We start from the raw sequence: 19390 nt of genomic DNA on the forward strand, positions 1-19390 counted from the left end.
TGCTGCCTCTGTCCTTGGGTAGCTTGTGAATTTAGCAAATTAGTCTGGGCCTGGGTCCTTACTGGCAAGTTGGAAATAATATTTGTATCAGTGGGTTGATGTGAGTATTGGATGAAATAATTAGTATTTTATAGTTCCAGGCCCATGGCAAATTGTTCACTGAAAGTAGTTAGCTTTCTTACTTTGATTCTTATTGCTATTGTTTATTGCTATTGTGATTAGAAAGGTGCCAGATTTATAGTTGTGAGCCTGCCTTCAAGTTCACATACTGCTACCTTCTAACGAGGCGGCACCCTTATTTCTGGTTTCATCTTTTCTTAAATGGGGAAGATCATATCTACTTGGGGACAAAGTGAACACCTGCTTGGTAAAAAGAAAATGCTTCAGAATCTATTTTCTTACAGAACTGTCTATAACTTTACAATCCTATAATGAAATAGATTCTGAAATTTTTCTTTTTACCAAGCATGACTTGCTGACTAGCTTTGAAGAGGTGCAAGTAACAGCTCCGTGCTTGGGGCAGCTGGGGCAGGGTTCACTGACCTTCTTCCCCTCCTTTGGTTTGGCTTTCAGACATAGGCACGCACTCAGCATCAGGTGTTTTCTTAATGAACCGGCTGAGATAATGGAGACGCGCCTGGGCAGCCTAAAGGACAGACATTATCAACACACATTACAGGCAATACCATCTCAACAGTACTCAAAAGACACGGGAAAATGTGAATGAATATGGCAGCCTGAACCAGACCAGCTCTTATGAATTACCAAAGAAAAACTCCAATTCTGAACCATCCATGATCTTGACAGTGATTTGTGAGAACTAATGAAGAAGAAGTCCTAAAACTCATACGCTGTGCATGCTAGCTTAGATCCAGGTGCTCCTGAACCTTTTTCATCTGCCTCAATAACCCTGAGTTGTGGACATGAAGCACATATAAATAATAATGTTTCACTATGGCAATGATTCTTATATAAAATATAGAGAGGAGGAATCATGAGGTATGTGTATTCCACAAGGGCAGCACATGATTTTTCTCTATCTAAGGTTGTTCAAAGTACATGAAAGCACATATTAAACATTTTTATGCTTTCTTAGTTGGGAGTGTTAAGGACAGAGAGTGTTAATCCCAGATGATGTGAAAGAACAAGGCGACCTACAGTTTGGGCCATAAGTGGCACCATTATGTGCTTTGCTTTTGGAAGTCATCTGGGTATCTGGATAATAACATTTCACAATGTGTTCAAATGTGGTCTTAATATTTAGTTAGTTGATGTCGGACAAAATTCCAGGTATTTCCTAAAGGAAAGACTATGTTGTTTCACCAATATGGCTCTTCCTTCAGACCACGCCCAGGAATGAAAGGTAAAAGGACAACTTTTCAAACTCAGGTAACCTTGATCGATCTTCCTGGCTCAGTCATCTCCCAGGCCTGCTTCATGGCTCGGATTTCATCTGCTCGTTCTGTATCTTTTTTCACTTCAAAAAAGTCTGCTTCATTGTATTCAGTGACCAACCTCAAAATCCAGTAGGGTTTATTTGGGTCTTCTTGTTGAGGGTGAGCAGTGGATATCTGGCAAAGTAAAGTAAAAACCTTTGGGTCAGATGCTTTCCTCCTTTCAAAAGGATCTAGATTTTATCCTATGACCCATAATTTCACTTAAGTATTTAAGCCAAGAGAAATGAAAACATATATTCACAACAAGACTTGGAAAAGAACATTTATTATAGCCTCATTCATATTAGCCTAAAAAGGGGAAACAATATAAATATCTGTCAACTGATGAATGGATAAACAAATTGTAGTATGTTCATACATGGACTACTACTTAACATTAAAAAGTAATAAACTATTAATGCATACCACAGTGTGGTTGAATTCCACAGACAGACATTATACAGAAATAAAGAAGCACAAAAGAGTACTTTTGTGTTGAGCGCAAAAGAGTACTTCTTGTATGATTCATTTGTATGAAATTCCAGAACAGGCAAAATTTGCTTGGGGGAGAGGTATGGGGATGACAGAATCCACTGCAAAGAGGTTTAAGGGAATTTCTAAGCTTATGGAAACGGTCTAGAATCTAAACCTTGACAGAGATGTGGGTTACATGGTGAATTCACTTGTCAAAACTCACTGAATTGTACATTTAAGATTGTTGCATATCACTCTATGCAAATTTCACCTAAAAACTGTAAATAAAAATAATTCTAAATTGCACTTAGGCTCACTCATACCATCTCTTTACAAGAATGAGGGCAGGAATAGTTGATCATTTCCAAGCCTGGATATACTTGATATATATTCATTAGGAAAGTTAACATTTTGCTGTCTTGTAGGATCACTTTCACGGACTTTAGGCTGGGAGCAGATTGACATAGGACTTGAAAATGTCTAGATAAGTGAGGCTCATTGGTAGCAATCTGGTAAGGAGACGAGCTTGAGTCTGATGAGGTTACTAGCACTTTACATAAGACTGAGACAATGTCAATAATCCATATTACATAACGCAGATGGGGAAGTGGAGATTGGGGGGCCACTGAATAAAGTTTTCATGTGTAGTTTGGTTTTAAGGTTATCAAAAAGACCTCCTAGCTTTCTACAATATTCCCTTAATATTCTGATGAAAATTTAAATCTCACAATTGGATATTCTTTTATTTCTTCCTTCTAAAACACAGTACATAAGCTTTTACCATCTTTTATATTGCTTGATAAATGAGTTTTTCAGAAACTTCTCTGGGATCAAGTTTTGATTAGGGAAGGGAACACTATGAAGGACTAAGGGAAGGCCACATGTCTATAAGAATTTATGGGTTGAATTTAGCTTATTTGCTTTAAACTTGAATAGTTTTGTTGTTGTTAATGATAGGACTATTTTCTCAGAAAATTCAAATAATTGATTTTATAAACTGGGCTACATCTAGAAAAGTTAACACACAGCATTATCTTGAAGTTTCAAGTGGAAAAAAGTGGTTGACTGGAACTTCACCTATGTTTTTGAGCAAAACAATGTTGAAAGAAACACATTTTGAATAGAAAATTTTATCTGGCTCTTTCATATTTCAAACGTAATTGTAATTTGATAGAGAGCGTTCCATTTGTCTGCATTTATTTAGATGATATTACACTAAAAGGCAGTATTTGGATTGTAGAATGTAGCTAGTGAGAACATAAGTAATATAAATTTAAGAAGAAATTAGCTTTTCCATATGAAATAAAATAAAGGATCAAATAAATTCAACATGATTCTGGTGAATAAAGCAAAAATACAAAGTATTATTATAGTTTTTGGTTTCCTGTTTGGCCTATATGTTAAATTTTCAAACATCAAACAATATAATACCAATAGCTACTAAAACCAACTAGCACAATATTAAGGTTCCTAAAGCTTAGTTCATTTTTAATGTCATAAAAACCCAATTCCCATGCGAATTCTGTAACCAAACATACCTTTTGTGCTTCACAAGATATTCTAAACATTGTCTCTTTCAGGATTCTCTAGAATTCATGAGTATTTGAAAGTTAACTCAAATTGAATCCCACAATTCCTTACTGAATTTGGTGGACCTTCTGAACAGGCTTTCATTTTGGAGAATATGCATACATTCTTCAAAATTTTGAAAAGAACAGAGGTTTTCACACATGTCAGTTTTTAGTTTTATCCAATCATTAGTTTTCTGAAGAACTTTTTTCTTGACAATATTTTTGTAAGTTTTTAATTTTTTTCTTCATTTCTTTCTATGTACTTCAACTCTTTTACCTGCAGCTTATCCAGCTTTTCATTTCAACTTTCATCTAGAGGTAAAGTTTTTACGCATGACAAGATTGAATCTAAAAATAGGTGTCAGGAAGTAATATAATAGATCATAAAGTATTATATGGGTTTCTTCTCTATCTATTGCACTGTTGATAACTTTAGACAGTTCAAGCTTGTGTATGTCGCCGTGTTTCTCACATCACTCTCATGATGTCCAATGTCCTAGGCACTCTAATGGTATGTCTGGCCAAAGACATTTACACTCATGCATTGCTAATGCTGAGGGGTTATTCGGAAGCAAATCTCCATTGTGATGAAGATTGTTTTCCAAATGCACACTTCGCACAGTAGCCTGGAGCAGCAGATATGGCTCTAGTGGCCTTCCACATCTTATACTGACAGCCTCCCAACTGGTAAGAGTTGATTCCAGGAAAATGATCATAGTTTCAGAAAACAAAAGTTGTTGGCACTTTCCTTCTGTTTACCATGGTAATTACTGCAGCTACCTTAGGACTTCAGGGATTTCTTGCTGTTTCTATCATTGGTGTGTATCCCATTCTATCCTTAAGAATATTTCCCCAAGTTTGACTGTCATAAAATGCAGGGCTCCAACTCATTTTGACTGTTCCAACAATGACATTTTGTGAAAACACATCTCATCCTAATTTTCGATAAAGTTCCTCACATTCATCCAAGGGCATATGAAACAGCCCCAACATGAAAGCTAATATGGCACCTGTACTTCCACCACAAATGCAGTCAGAGAGCTGATGAACTGGCTTCTGAGTGAGTTCACCTGATTTCCGCAATGTCTAAAGAGCAACCACACCCCTTGTTCTTCCATCGTCAATTGTGCGAATTAGGATTCCTCTTCCTTTCACTGGATTCATGCAGCCAAATTAAGGCCAGAATTTCTCTAACTGCAGCCTGAAGAATGCCATCCTTAATTTGTCTCAGTCATAATAAATATGGAATAATTCTTTCCTTGGCAGCCACTCCTTTTCCCTCAGGAAATTCTTGAAGATGAAAAGTCAGTTGTTCAACCCTATTAATGCAGAGCTTTGGCTCAGTTGTTCTTAATGCTTGAATAAATGCCCAGGTTCTGTCATCAATACTCATCCTAGCAATCTTGTCTTGTTGAAGAGATAAACGCTTTTTCTTCTCTCCATTTTTGTCTTTGCTAATAGTCTGCTCAGTTTTTAACTGCCTCTTCCTTTTCTTTGGACTGAATCATACTTTAATTTGGGAATGTATCCACCAATTTAACCACCTACACTAAAGTTTGTACACCTTCAGAGGGATGAGAAAGAGAGTTAGCTGTACTTTGTTTAGCAGAAACTAGGAGAACCTCATTTGTCCTCTTCTTCCTTCCTCTGACCTGTATCTGGTACAGCTTGTACTCTTTTGTCTGGACTATTGCAGTGCTTTCTGATGGTTTTCCCATCTCTAATCTTTTTCCCTTTAATTTCATACCCTTAAAAGTCACCAAGGTATCTGAAATGTAAATCTGATCATGTCAGTACACTTCTTAAAGTCAGTACCCTTCTTAAAGTCCCATGTCCCAGCCCTGTGTAGCCTAAGCTGTGATCACAAATGACAGGAAGATTTTGTCCTCACAGGTAATTTGTTTTGAGTTCAGTGTTTTTAAATAACTTGAATTTGAGTATCTTTAGGACTCTGCTTGCACTCCTCAAACTTGCCACCCACATACTCTTCCTTACCCTTAATCATTGGGATTACCTACCTGGTCCTGAAAAACTTTGGAATCAGGACCCCTGGCTTGTAGATAGAGTCCCAGGTTTCTAACCAGGCTTTCTAAAAGGCTCCCCTCCACCTGACCCTTACTTACCCTTCCAGCCTCATACCCCATACCTTAGTGGTTCAAAAACCAAATTGTGTTGGATTTTTGCCTCTGAATGTCTTTGCTCACTGATTCAGTTCAGGACTCCTCTAGGCAGAGGCTGAAATAGGTACCTATCCTTTCTACCACTGTGCATACCATATCTAACATTACAACTCTCTCTTTACCTTCAGTCTCCTCCATTAGACTGTGAGTTCCTTGAAGGTAGGGACTGTATAATATTAATATTAGAAACCCAAGTCCCCAAAACAGTGTCTTACATATTAAAAGCTCAATTAACACTTTTTGACACTAAACTAAGGAAGACTGCTTACAGAAGGTGCCCAAGGAATGTCTTTAAGGTATCTAGATGATTGCTGCAAACAGGGAGATGGAATTTTTCAGGTTTTCCTCAAAAGATATGGGAAAATAGGGACCCAATGAACCTAAATTTATTAAATGACTCCAATAAAAAAAGCATCACACCCACCTGAGGCTCAAAGCGAGGCGCTTGTTTTTCTTTGGCTATCTTTTCTTTCTCAGAAGACTTTTCTTTGCCTTTCCTTGTTGTTTTGGAAGTTCCTAAAGATTTTTGTCCCTCACTAATAGTGTGGGAATCTGGACTTCCTAAGGTAATTAATTCCTCATGTTTCTCTCCATGTGCTAGAAAAACAAAAAAAGGAAACCACTGAGTCATGATATAATAATAAAATCATGTCATGTAGGAAAAAGGGAAGAAGTTGGAAAAATGGTTAGTCTAAGGCATTTGGATATTTTTTCTTTTTTTAAACAAGCAGGTAAGCAAACAAGCAGACAGACCTTTTATAAAGATCTGTGTGACTCCCTTTTATATAATTGAGAAATAATTCATATACTATAAATTTCCCATTGAAATGTATAAATCATGGTTTTGGTTTATTCATAAGGTTATATAATGATCATTACTATATAATTTGTTTCTGATCTGGATGCTCTCAGTTCATTTTCTTGCCTAATTGCCTTGGCTAGTATCTCCAGTACAATATTGAATTGATTTATCTCTGCTTTAATATTTATTATTCCCTTCTTTCTGCCTACTTTGGGTTTACTTTCTTTTCCAGTTTTCTAGTTTTTTAAGGTGGAATATTAAGTTATTGATTTGAGATCTTTGTTCATTTTAAATGTAAGCATTTATAGCTATAAATTTCCCTCTTAGTACTGCTTTCATTGCATCTCATAAGTTTTGGTATGTTGCTAATTGTTTTTCATTCATCTCTAAGTATTTTTAAATTTCTCTTATGGTGCATTTTATTTCTTCACGTGGATACAATTTACTGCATAGTGTCCTTTGATTTCAGCCTGTACGATTTCCTTCAGTATTTCTCATAGGGCAAGTTTGTCAGTGACAAATTTTTTCAGTTTTTGTTTTTCTGGGAATGAGGCTTTGAAAGAGATTCAGTTCCATTTTCCTGTACCAGGAATGCAGGCTGTTAGTTTTCAAGGTTACTGCTGAGCTGGAGACCAGGGGATGGGACTGGGGCAAGTAAAATGTCATAAAGCTTACTGTTCTTAAAGAGATATGGCTGTTTTTCTTGAATAAAGCCTTTGTTAATTTCCTGAATTCTGAAAAGTTGATTCTGATCATCTCTGCTAGTTTTTTCATTGTTTTTATGGATGAGTAAATTTTTGGAGTCTTTTTTCCTGCTATTTCCATTGATGTCCTCCTGGATTTCTTTTCTTATTTGAAGCTTCTGAGTTATCTCTGCATGCTGTTTGTCTGGGGCAGAGTCCTGAGAGAATGGAGAACTCACATAGGCCAGGTCTCTCACAGCCGCCTGGAGACCTTGTCACAAGAGCATGAAATATCAAAAAGCTCTGTGGAGTACGTGAGACTCCATACTAAACAGCTCAGCTCTTGCGTGTGATGAGTAGGCAAAGAAAAAAGTGGACCGATTGAACTTGTGAGCAGAAAAGTGAAAATAATGAGACCACAGAATGAAAATAAGGTTACTTAAATGAGAGTAAGGATGAGGCACAAGGGTAGAAATGATGAGCCACAGAAACTGAATCAAGAGAAAAAGAAGAAAAGAAGACAAAGATTTTTATAGGAAGCCACACAGTAAAATCACCTTTTATCAGAAACCCAGGATAGAATGTAGAGAGGCTGCAAAGGACATATTTTCTCTTTGGTTCTTTGATATCCTTTGTTAACCAAAAACTTTGAGGTTGAAGAAACACTATTTGCACAGAAATGGAAGCCCATGTATTTCAGCACCGCTTCCCTGCAGAGGCTCCTCATGCTGTCTCTGCTGTATAGAGATGGTGCAGTACCAGCTCTTCATCTTTAGCCCAATATGAGGTAACTGCGCTTCGACCAGTCTCAGTGGCCACAGCTACCACCTCACTTAAATCCAGGTCCCAGAGGTCTCAATGCCAGCAAAATCAGGAGTTAACTACATTTTAGAGATCTATCTGTGGCCAGTGCTACATAATAATATCTCATAGAAACTGGAGTAGAAGAATTCATTCTTTTTATCTTGTGCAGCCAGACAACTCTGTTACCAGTTATGCTATGCTTACTGTAAAGCAGCAATTCACAAATTTGATGAATGTATGAATCACCTAGGGAGTCTGGAAAATGTAGGTCTTGAAGCCCAAACCCCAGAGAGTCCAACCTCTTAGAGTTTGATATGGGGCCCAGGAATGTACAGCTTTAAAAACTCTCTCAAGTGGCTCTGATTCATACTTCGAGAAACACTGCTTTAAGAAATGTATACAGTTTTCCCTTTCCTTGGAAGCAAATGTTGCAAAGGGATGGGCGGAAGGGAAGAATACCAGTGAGTTAGAGTTCAGTGAAGCTGAAGGTTCCTTTACAAGAGTGGTTTTCACACTTTAGCCTGTGTCAGAACCACCTGAAGGGCTTGTTAAGAAACAGATTTCTGGACCCCACCCCCCAAAGTTTCTGATTTGGAAGGTATGAGGCGGAGCCCCCAAATTTGCTTTCTAACAAGTATCCAGATAGTATCTGAGTATCTGAGGCTGCTGGTCCAAGGACTGCACTTAGAGAAACACGGGTTTACATTTAGGAGGGTATAATTACCTTTTCCCAATATGAAGGATTTCGCTTTATGTTCTATTAATTTTTTTCTAACAAATACCCAAGTATTGGGAGAGCAAATGATATTTGTTGAATCCCTACGATGTTTCTCTCTCTTTTAATTCTCAAAGAATCCCAGCAGGGTAGGTTCAGAGAGTTTACATAATTTACTCAGGCTCTCCCAACTGATAAGTTGAATCAGCATTCAAACAACAGTTCAAAGGACATGTCAGTCCCTTTCAAAATCAGAGTCTCGTAAGTCACCCCATCAGCAAAGTAAAACAGTAACTGCGAAGAATCCAGATCTTATTTCACTTGGTCTCGGTTATCGGCTGCTTTCAAAGTGGGGACAGAGCATCCTGCACTACCGCAAGCACCGTGATTTTACAAGGGGGCAACTTGCCTTTCTGCCAACAACCCCAGCCTGCTGAGAAGTGTGGTGCTAGGGAAGATCCTTTGGTCAAATAATCAAATGACTTAGTAGTGAATCCCGGATCAGCCACTGCAGGTTAACTTTGGCAGGTTTATTGTATTCATTAAGCTTAAGTTTCCTCCTCTATGTAATGAAACCTAAGACTGTGCCACAGGCTTTAAAAAAAAATCAATAAAAAACATTTAAAATAGGATCTTACCTAGTATCATACACCCCAGGTTTTTAAGATGTTAACAAATGTCAGATGAAATGGAATCTCAAGCTGCTCCATTAGGTATTTCTGGTGCTTTCTTTTTCTCACTACCCATAATTCTTAGCGTTTGAGTCATACATTTAGGCACATTTGATTCCACTCAAATTAACATATTCTAATATTCAAGTTTACATACGTGAACATTTACTACAGTGTGAGGCACACAGCAGGTGCATACCATCCTCTTTCTTTACATTATTAATATATAGAATAAAATAATTTCTATATTATTTAATGGCTTACAATATGGTAACTTTTCTTCCAGGAATTACAAGTTCAACAAAGGTGAGAATATCATTACATACTTCATTTTAAATTCCTAATTTCACCTAGTATAGGGCTGAACTCATAGTATGTATTCATTATCAGATTGCCTACGTTTAATATGTAAAGCTTTATAGGGAACCTGTATGTATTGGGAGCATATATGTCAGTAAGATGCAAGAATAAATATCCTAGTAGGTCAAAATTGTGAAAAATGTGACCCTGCTTTGCATATTCATGTAATTAGAAGAATTACAGAAATGTAATTTTGATTTTATGATTAAAATTCAGTGCTTAGATTTATATATCCAGAAAATAAAACTGGTTGGGATTTGAACATTAATATAATTTCTCAACTAGAAAACTTGTTTAGAACAAAGTATACATTTACCAAGTACAATCACACTTGGTAAATATAAACAGAAACACCATGTATATATGAATATATAAATATATATAGTAAATATATATAGTATCTACAATGCTTGGTTTCTTCAAATACTCTGAACTGTATACACCATGCATGTATTGTGCCTAAGAAAAACCAATAATATAATATTTATTAGAGTTCAGGAAATAATGTTATAATCCTGCTAATAAAATTAGCAGTGGGACTTGAAACCTTTTTTTGAGAATGATAAAGTTTACGTTTAATGCGAATAGATTAGAACTTCAAATATGCAGGCCAGCAATATAAACAAAAGGACTTCAAAATAACAAGACCGCTAATTATGTATAAAGGCAGATGATATCACTAAGTATTACCTGCTCAAGATTCTCCATTTTCTATTTTCTTAAGTGAAAGTAAGCAATTTTTACTAAAACTTAAGTATTGAAATATACTAAAGGTGGCACTGTTGCTTCATGTTAACCAGAGGCCAAACTTCCTAAAATTTTATAATAGAAATATCCTAGGTTGTACATAGCCATGTTTCAGGCCTTATATTTTATCATGAGTTATAAAGATGTAAAATTTTGAAAAAAATTAAATTATATATTTTTAAAAAATTATATATTTTATTTCTCATATAAATTAAACATTGAGTTTAAATCAGTAAATAGGGCAACATTTCCATTTAATTTACATAAAATTTTAAATTAGGTCACCAATGTACAAATGAAAAAAACACTTGACCAATTTATGTTTGATATATTTATAATTGAAAAGCAAGCTAAGTGAATAATTTTAAGACATTAATAACTTAATTTCTCTAAAATATATCACACTCTTAAGGTTAAAGTTTGTAGGTTATGAGTTGTAAATATAATTGACAAGTGGAAGTGGGCATATTGATATGTTTTAATTTAAACAAATTGGCTAACTAAAAAAAACATTTATAAACATGAAATTAGAGAATGATTATTCTGAATTCAAAAGCCACTTAACTTTCAAAAAGATTGAAACATATTCTTTCAAATAGATAATTTTCCTGGTTCATTTTAAATACAATTCAATCCTGAATTTCTTTGCTACTTTCAGCAAAAAATGTATTAGGTGACACAAGGTGTCATTTAATTTTAGCAGCTGATCATTCACACATAAACTTGTCAAATGTGATGTCAAAAAAGAAGATATATAATTATTCCTAAAGACTTATTTTCTAGTTGGAATACACAATAATGATAAAGCCATTTTTTGAAGTGCTACTAGGTTCTAGGAACTTTATATATATTATCTTGAATCTTCCAAACAACTTTGAAATAGAGGAGTTATTATATAATATAGGAGTTATTCTAATTTTGCAGGTGATAACCCAGTTTCAGGTAGTGGAATGTACAGTAGTTTAGCCACTCTACTGTATTTCTCCATTTAATATTAACTTCCTTTTAAAAACTTAATTCATATTATTAATTTTGTACCATAATCAAGATCTACATTTTACATTATTCTAGTTCATAAATTATACTACCGTGTTCAGTTACTGAAAATCCACCTGTGTCGGACAATTTGAACTTGAGAAACATACATTACATTCCCAGGACTTATTTATCGTATAACTGGAAGTTTGTGCCTTTTAAGCACTTTTACTCATTTTCTATGTCCCCCAGCCACCTCTCTGGCAACCACCAATCTGTTCAATGTTTCTATGAGTTCCATTGTTTCAGATTCCACATGTAAGTGAGATCATACAGCGTTTGTCTTTCTGTCTGACTTATTTTCCCTTATCATAATGTCCTCAAGCTTCATTCATGTTGTTGCAAAAGACAGGTTTTTCTTCTCTTTATGGCTGAATAATATTCCATTGTGCATATTTACCATAATTTCTTTACCCATTCATCAATCAATGGACACTTAGGCTGTTTGCATGTCTTGGCTATTGTAAATAATGCTGCAATGAACATGTAGGTGCAGATATCTCTTGGAGATAATGTTTTCATTTCCTTAGGATATATACCCAGAAGTGGATTTGCTAGATCATATGGCAGTTATATTTTTAATTTTTTGAGGAAACTCATCCTCCATCCATAATGGCTGCACCAATATACATTTCTACTAGCAGTGTACAAAGTGTTCCCTGTTCTCCATATTCTCGCCAGTACCTGCTACCTCTTATCTTTTTGAGAATAGCCATCTTAACAAATGTGAGGTAAAATCTCATTGTGGTTCTGAATTACATTTCCCTGATGATTAGTGATGTTGAGCATCTTTTCGTGTGTATGTTGGCCATCCGTTTGTATTCCTTGGAAAAATGTCTATTCAGGTCCTCTGCCCATTTTTTAACTGGATTGTTTCTTTTTTTGATATTGAGTTGTATGAATTCTTTATATATATTGGATATTAACCTTTTATCAGATAGATGGTTTGCAAATATTTTCTCCCATTCCATAACTTGCTTTTAATTTTATTGATGGTTTCCATTGCTGTGCAGAAGCTTTTTAGTTTGATGTAGTCCTACTTGTTTATTTTTGCTTTTGTTGCTTATACTTTCGGTATCAATACCAAAAAATCATCGTTAAGACTGATGTCAAGGATTTTATCCCCTATGTTTTCTTCTAGTTTGTAGTTATATACAAATTTTAGGATTTTACTTTTTCTGTGAAAAATGCCACTGTAACTTTGATAGAGACGGCATTGAATGTACACATGGCTGTGGGTAGTACAAACATTAAAAAAATATATTGGATTAGAAGCCAGACCTTCAGGCAGTAGCTTTTAAAGTATGCAGATAGACCTTTCAGGGAAAGACTGGGAGATGGGCAGTTCTGTCTGCTGTCTCTGCACTGAGCCCTGGAGGCCAGAGCATCCTTGGAAGCCTACTAAGAACTATTTGCTATAGTCTTATGGGTCTTGTGGACAAAACCCCATTGGCCTTTAGAGCTAGGTGTTTTGGGTGCCAGTCACTCACGTGGAAATTTTAATAGCTGGGGCACTAGACATTCAGTCCAAACCCTTTGCTTTGGGTGTTGTGAGTTCCCTTCCAATTGTATGTCACTGTGCTGGGTGTGGGGTTTATGGCGAGAGTATATCTCAACCTTTACGATACGTTTTGGTGTGAGTTTTTCCATTTGCCTGATGTGTAGGAGGTAATCAGCTGTGTACCTGTGGGAGGAGGTAAATTCAGGAGCATCCTATGTCACCATCTTAAACCAGAATTCAGTTTTCAACTCTTTTGTGTAAATACTAAAGAGCACAGTTACTGGTTACATAGTGTCAATGAAAAGTTAATTAGTCGATCTAAGAAAGAAATGGAAAAGTTTTTCGAGTCAAACTGAGGATTATAACCCAGGAACAGCATTTCAGAAAGCTCTGAGAACTGTTCCACCCATTAGAAGTCAAGGCATAGTTATATAAGGTTTTTGAGACAGAGGGCTATACGTTTAATGATGAATTATTGACAGTTTATACAATCCAGATCTAAGCGTCATCTTGGCCCCTTACAACATCAAGAAGGAATGTTATCCTTTAGGAGTTGTCTTGTTGATGCCAGGAGAATGTTGCTTTTTATGATTGAGCAGGTATTTCTGCTGATGGGGGAGGTTTGGTAGATGCATAATGCAGATACACAATGCACAGTAGAGGGAAGAGAGGAGACCAAAGGGCAGAGAACATTTTTTATGTTCACATTTTTCTTGTCATGCCATACAATGTGAATTTTATTTCACAACAGTAAATGCATTTTTAGTTTCATAAGAAACCGTGCACCTCAGTGTTCACTGCAGCACTATTTACAATAGTCAGGACATGGAAGCAACTTAAATGTCCATCGACAGATGAATGGATAAAGAAGATGTGGCACATATATACAATGGAATATTACTCAACCATAAAAAAGAATGAAATAATGCCATTTGCAGTGACATGGATGAACCTAGATATTGTCATACTGAGTGAAGTAAGTCAGACAAAGACAAATATCATATGATATCGCTTATATGTGGATTCTAAAAAAATGATACAAATGAACCTATTTGCAAAACAGAAATAGAGTCACAGATATAGAAAACAACTTATGGTTACCAAAGGGGAAAGGGGGTGGGGGTGGGGTAAATTGGGGGTTTGGGATTAACATATACACACTAGTATAGATAAAACAGATCATCAACAAGGACCTACCTACTGGATAGCACAGGGAACTCTACTCAAAACTCTGTAATGACCTATATGGGAATAGAATCTAAAAAAGAGTGGATATATGTATATGTATAACTGATTCACTTTGCTGTACAGCAGAAACTAACACAACATTGTAAATCAACTATACTCCAATAAAAATTAATTAAAAGAAAAGAAACCTTGAAACTTGTCTTCCAACTTGGCTGTACCATTTTGTATTCCCACTATCAATGTATGAGAATTCCTGTTGCTCTGTATCCTCACCAGCTTTTGGTGTTGTAGTATGCTCTTTTGTATTGTATAGTTTTATTTTAAAAATAATGTACATATGTTAATTTTTATGATTAGGCAATCTTGCTTCAAATTTGAAAAGAATATGCATTGAAAATACTCATTCCTTCAGATTTAATTATTATACTGCATAATGTGATATAGTGCTTAGGAGTAGAGGCTATTTCAGATTTTTTTTTTAGTCTAAAGCATCAAACTATCATTTCCTTCTCAGGAATATTAAGAGTAGTTTACATTTTAAAAAGTAAACCTGTATCTTCTTTCAGTAGGAGATTCTCCTTCTTTTAAATATTTTTAAAAACTTATCTATAAAGTTATACTTTCCCAAAAACTTGGACAAACATAATTTTATAACTAGAAAAGTTTCCTGTACCTTTGTTAGATAATCATCTAGTAATTTTTACTAACCGGACAAACTTTGTTTAAACTAGGCCTAAACAATCATATATTTTTGGTTTTTATAAACCAAACAGCAAGATTTTGAAACATGTAATCAATTAACAGAACAGGAAATGCCACTGGATTAAAGTACAAATTGTAAGCAATAAGGTTTTAATAATTACATGGTAAATTTATTGTTAAATATTTCTAGAAGATATAAAATACATGAATAACATTTAGGGTGACATACCTTTGTTATCATTTTTCTCTAAGTCTTTTAGTGCTTGAACAAACATCTGTTGACTTTCAGTGAGAGGCCAACTGTTATACAACACCAAACACTGTATAATATACTTGTATACCTAGGAAATAAAATGCAATAAACAATTAACAATAAAAATAAACATAGGATTTTAGGCACATAATAAATGCATATTTTTCTGGATCATATAATAATACTTTAATTAGATACTGTCAGATGTTCTCCAAAATTCTATAATACCACAGTCTATAAAAGTTTATCCTCACAACCCCACGAATACTTACCATCATATATTCTAGTATTTATAACTTTTGCATTCATGTTTATAAATGAAATTTACTTATTTTACTTTTGCTACTTATCAGTTTTGGAATCAGAATTACATTAATCTCTAAAAAAGGATTGGAAGGTTTGTATTTTTTTTCTGTTTTCTAGAACAATTTACTCTTCAAAAGTCTGTTAGATCTATCCTGTAAAGCAGTTAGGCCTATAGCTTTTTGGAAAGGTAAGACTTTGATTATCATTTCAGTTTTATTATTCTTATTTATTCTTATTTTATATTTTCTTTCTTTTAGTGGAGCAGCTATGCCATTCCTCCCCCTACTCCAGGAATTTTACATTTGAAACAATTTTTGTCAGTTTTAAATTGCTAGTATAGAGCTGTATATAATACTTAAAATTTTTTTAAAACCTGTTGTTTACATTTATACCTCTATCCTAATTTTTTGTTCTGTATTTGATTTATTTATATTTTCTTTCTTTTTTTCTTACTTGATTAGTCTTACAAGAAGCATGTTTACTTTATTAATCTTAAGAAAGCATAGGTTTTATTAATTTTCCTAAATTTTATTCCCCATTTCATTAATTTCTACTCTCATTTTTATTAAAACTTTTTCTTCTTATTTTTGAGTTATTCTTTTACTCTTTTTTTAACTTTTTGTTTTAATAGCTTAGTTCATTTGTTTAATCATTCATACTTTCTGATGAAATTAATTTGAAAGTCGACATTCCACTGAATGCTACTTTAGATGTGGCTTACAAATATTGATTTGTAACAAGTTTTTTATTTCTATGGAGTCCTTTGTATTTAATAGTTTCATTTTTTTTTTAAAGGATATTTATTTTACTTTTTTTTTAAAGGAATTCCTTTATTTTTATTATTTATTTACTTATTTATTTATTTTTGGCTGTGTTGGGTCTTCGTTTCTGTGCGAGGGCTTTCTCTAGTTGTGGCAAGCGGGGGCCACTCTTCATCGCGGTGCGCGGGCCTCTCACTGTCGCGGCCTCTCTTGTTGCGGAGCACAGGCTCCAGACGCGCAGGCTCAGTAGTTGTGGCTCACGGGCCTAGTTGCTCTGCGGCATGTGGAATCTTCCCAGACCAGGGCTCGAACCCTTGTCCCCTGCATTGGCAGGCAGATTCTCAACCACTGCGCCACCAGGGAAGCCCAATAGTTTCATTTTTTAATGATTTTTTTTAAACTAAAGAATTATTTAGTATATTTCACTGTGTTTTCATATTTATGGGATTTTAAGCAGTTAATTACTAATTACTATTGCATTATGTTCAGGTAACATTTACACAGTATAGTTTGGTTTTTATTGAGGCTTCCTGTGTGTTCTATGAAAAAGTATATTCTCTTTTATTAGGTGGAGTGTTCTATATAGATATCTAAAAGATTAAGCTTATACTTAATATTTCAAATCCTAGTGATCAAATACATTTTGTTTTTCAGCTTGATCTACTTGTTTCTGAAAGATATGTGTTAAAATATTCAACTCAATTGTTAACTTATTTTTCTCTACAGCTCTAATAGTTTTGCTTTTTATTTATTGAGTCTAGGCAGTGAGGTGCCTATATGTCAGTTATGGTCATACTGCTTTATTTTTCCTTTTATTTTTATATAATATCCCCCATGAATCCTATGTATTGAGATATTAAAATATCATCACAGCTCTCTTTTGGTTGAAGTTTAAACTTTCTGTGCTATTTTGTTTAAAAGTGTCACCTTTAGACTACTTACAGTTGGATCTTATTTTTTATCTAACCTTAAAATTTTATCCTTCTAATTGATTAATAATCCATTTGCATTTATTTTAATTACTGCCATATTAGGATTTATTTTTGGCATTTTGTTTTTATTTCTTTTAATTAGTTAATTTATTTTCTTGGTTTTCAATGGATAAATCATGTTTTCTTTTGCTACCTTAAATTATATGCATTGTCCTTTATTTCTTCAACTTAAGGCACATGCAAATATGTTTTTCTTAATATATGACCTTTTTCAAAGTCACATAACCACTAACTCATATGTAATGTAAGATAATAATATCTACATTATAGGGTTAGTGTAAAAATTCAATTTGTCACATATTTTAAAATCTTGGCACAGAGAAAATTTTCAATAATTCTTCAATTCTGGTTATACACTAGTGGCACTACATATAAAAAGTATTATACATTAACAATTTTTAGGAAAATAATTGTTGTGAATTACATTAAATTTTTATGAGCAGTACCATTAAATAATTCTTTTAAATGTAAATTACCTGCTGTGGTGTGCTAGCATTTTCTTCTATAGCGGGTACAGAGATAGTTTCCTCATCCAAAATAGGCTGGCCAGTGTCTACTATTGCACTTCCAGGTCTTTTATAGGATTTCTGACCTCCTGTGGCAGATTTCTTCTTAATGTAAAATTCTTGCTCTTTCTTGAATGAAGCATGAGTTGAAAGAATTTGCTTGCTAGCTGAATATGAGAAATATTAGGATTAAATTAAGATATGTGGAATGCGTAGTTATTACTGACTGTGTTATTTAGTTATATCCTTATAAAACACTCAAAGGGACAGGTCAATTTGTTTTGTTTTAATGAGATAAAAACCAACATCACTGGCTTCTTGGAAATATTCTGGTCTTAAAGAAACTTACTGTAATGGTATATGACTTGCATAGAGCAATGCATATTCTGAGCAACCACTGATTGATAAAAGATTATACAACAATTCAACAATTTCTCATTCATTCTGTGCTGCTCAAATGACAATAAACTAATACCACACACTCTGACTTCTTCAGCGTTTAATATTATGTGTGTGTATGTTACTGTAATTTTTAATTTTTGCATTCATTATTTCTTAATTAACAGATAATATAAGTGCCATTGGAAGGGATACAAATAGATATGTTCTGGATGATATGAGCTGTATTCTCTACGCTAGATATGAGCTGTATAATTGAATTAATTTAATTAATTAATGAGCTGTATAATTTGCATTAATTCATCAAACATGTATTGAGGAAACATAAGTGAAACACACAGGGAAATTCAGATTCCAACCATGACAGAATAATGGGCATTGGATTTATTTTTATACCATAAAAATGATAAATTTGGACAAAATGCATAAAACAACTGCTTTAAGCCGGAGGACAATAGACAGCCCAGGACTGTGATCCTTGAGAGAAGGGCAACATTCAGGATGATCTCTCCACTTCCCCACATTTCTGCCCGTGAGGATCTTCTTACCCATGGCACAGGGAAATAGAGTTCAAACAGTGAACAGCTGTGTTGTCAGATTTAGGAAGCAAAGACTGGAATTTGAGGCTCCTGAGACAATTAGAATTTGTGAGGCAGGGTACCAGAAAGCAGGCATCTGAGCAGCAAAGGAACTCACAAATATGCATAGGGGTCTACTTGAGTCTTTACCTGAATTTTAAACTTTGTTTGTACAAATACCTAATGATGCCTGGTAGACATTACTGGAAGATTGTGAGCTTAATGGAGATTCTGAAGGTTGCAGTGTTGAGAGACATTGGAGTTCTGCCAAAATGAAGAAAATTTAATGAAAACACAGAGCATTCAGCTGAAACTCAAGAAAGGCTATTCTTTAGAGCTACCCTAGCCCTGGAGTAATGGAAACTCTAGACCTGACTTAAGAAAGCTTAGAACAAAGTTTTGATAGGATTAAGCTAAACTGTCAATAAATTGTCTGCCAGAACAAAATTCAACACTCTTTTGATGAAGACAGCATAATCTAGAGTCTTGGTAACGTAGCAGATACAATGGACAGTGCACAATGTAACCAATAGAAAAAAGTCAATAGAAATACCCTTAGAGCTGACACAGATGTTGGACTTAGCAAACAAGGACTTTAAAATAGTGATTAAAAATGTGTTTAAGGATTTAAGGGAAAAGGTTGACATAATGAAAGAACAAATGGTGAATATTAACAGAGAAATGAACTATATAAAAAATAAAAAGAAATTCTAGAGCTGACTATAA

At 34.5% G+C, this 19390-nt stretch overlaps 1 protein-coding gene and 1 pseudogene across 1 annotated transcript in view; both read right to left on the minus strand.

The window, feature by feature from the left end:
- ADGB (androglobin) overlaps positions 1–19390 on the minus strand; it is a 159239-nt gene that overhangs the window by 8789 nt on the left and 131060 nt on the right. The window contains exons 29-33 of the mRNA XM_059941038.1: positions 17658–17854; positions 15099–15210; positions 6086–6258; positions 1395–1571; positions 544–646 (exon numbers count right to left, since the gene is read on the minus strand). Of these exons, the coding sequence (XP_059797021.1) occupies positions 544–646; positions 1395–1571; positions 6086–6258; positions 15099–15210; positions 17658–17854 (762 nt within the window). The remainder of the gene's footprint in view (positions 1–543; positions 647–1394; positions 1572–6085; positions 6259–15098; positions 15211–17657; positions 17855–19390) is intronic.
- Positions 3526–5199, minus strand: LOC132376374 (calcium-independent phospholipase A2-gamma-like; annotated as a pseudogene).

The sequence above is a fragment of the Balaenoptera ricei genome, chromosome 12, assembly GCF_028023285.1.
Source record: "Balaenoptera ricei isolate mBalRic1 chromosome 12, mBalRic1.hap2, whole genome shotgun sequence".
Classification (NCBI taxonomy): Eukaryota; Metazoa; Chordata; class Mammalia; order Artiodactyla; family Balaenopteridae; genus Balaenoptera; species Balaenoptera ricei.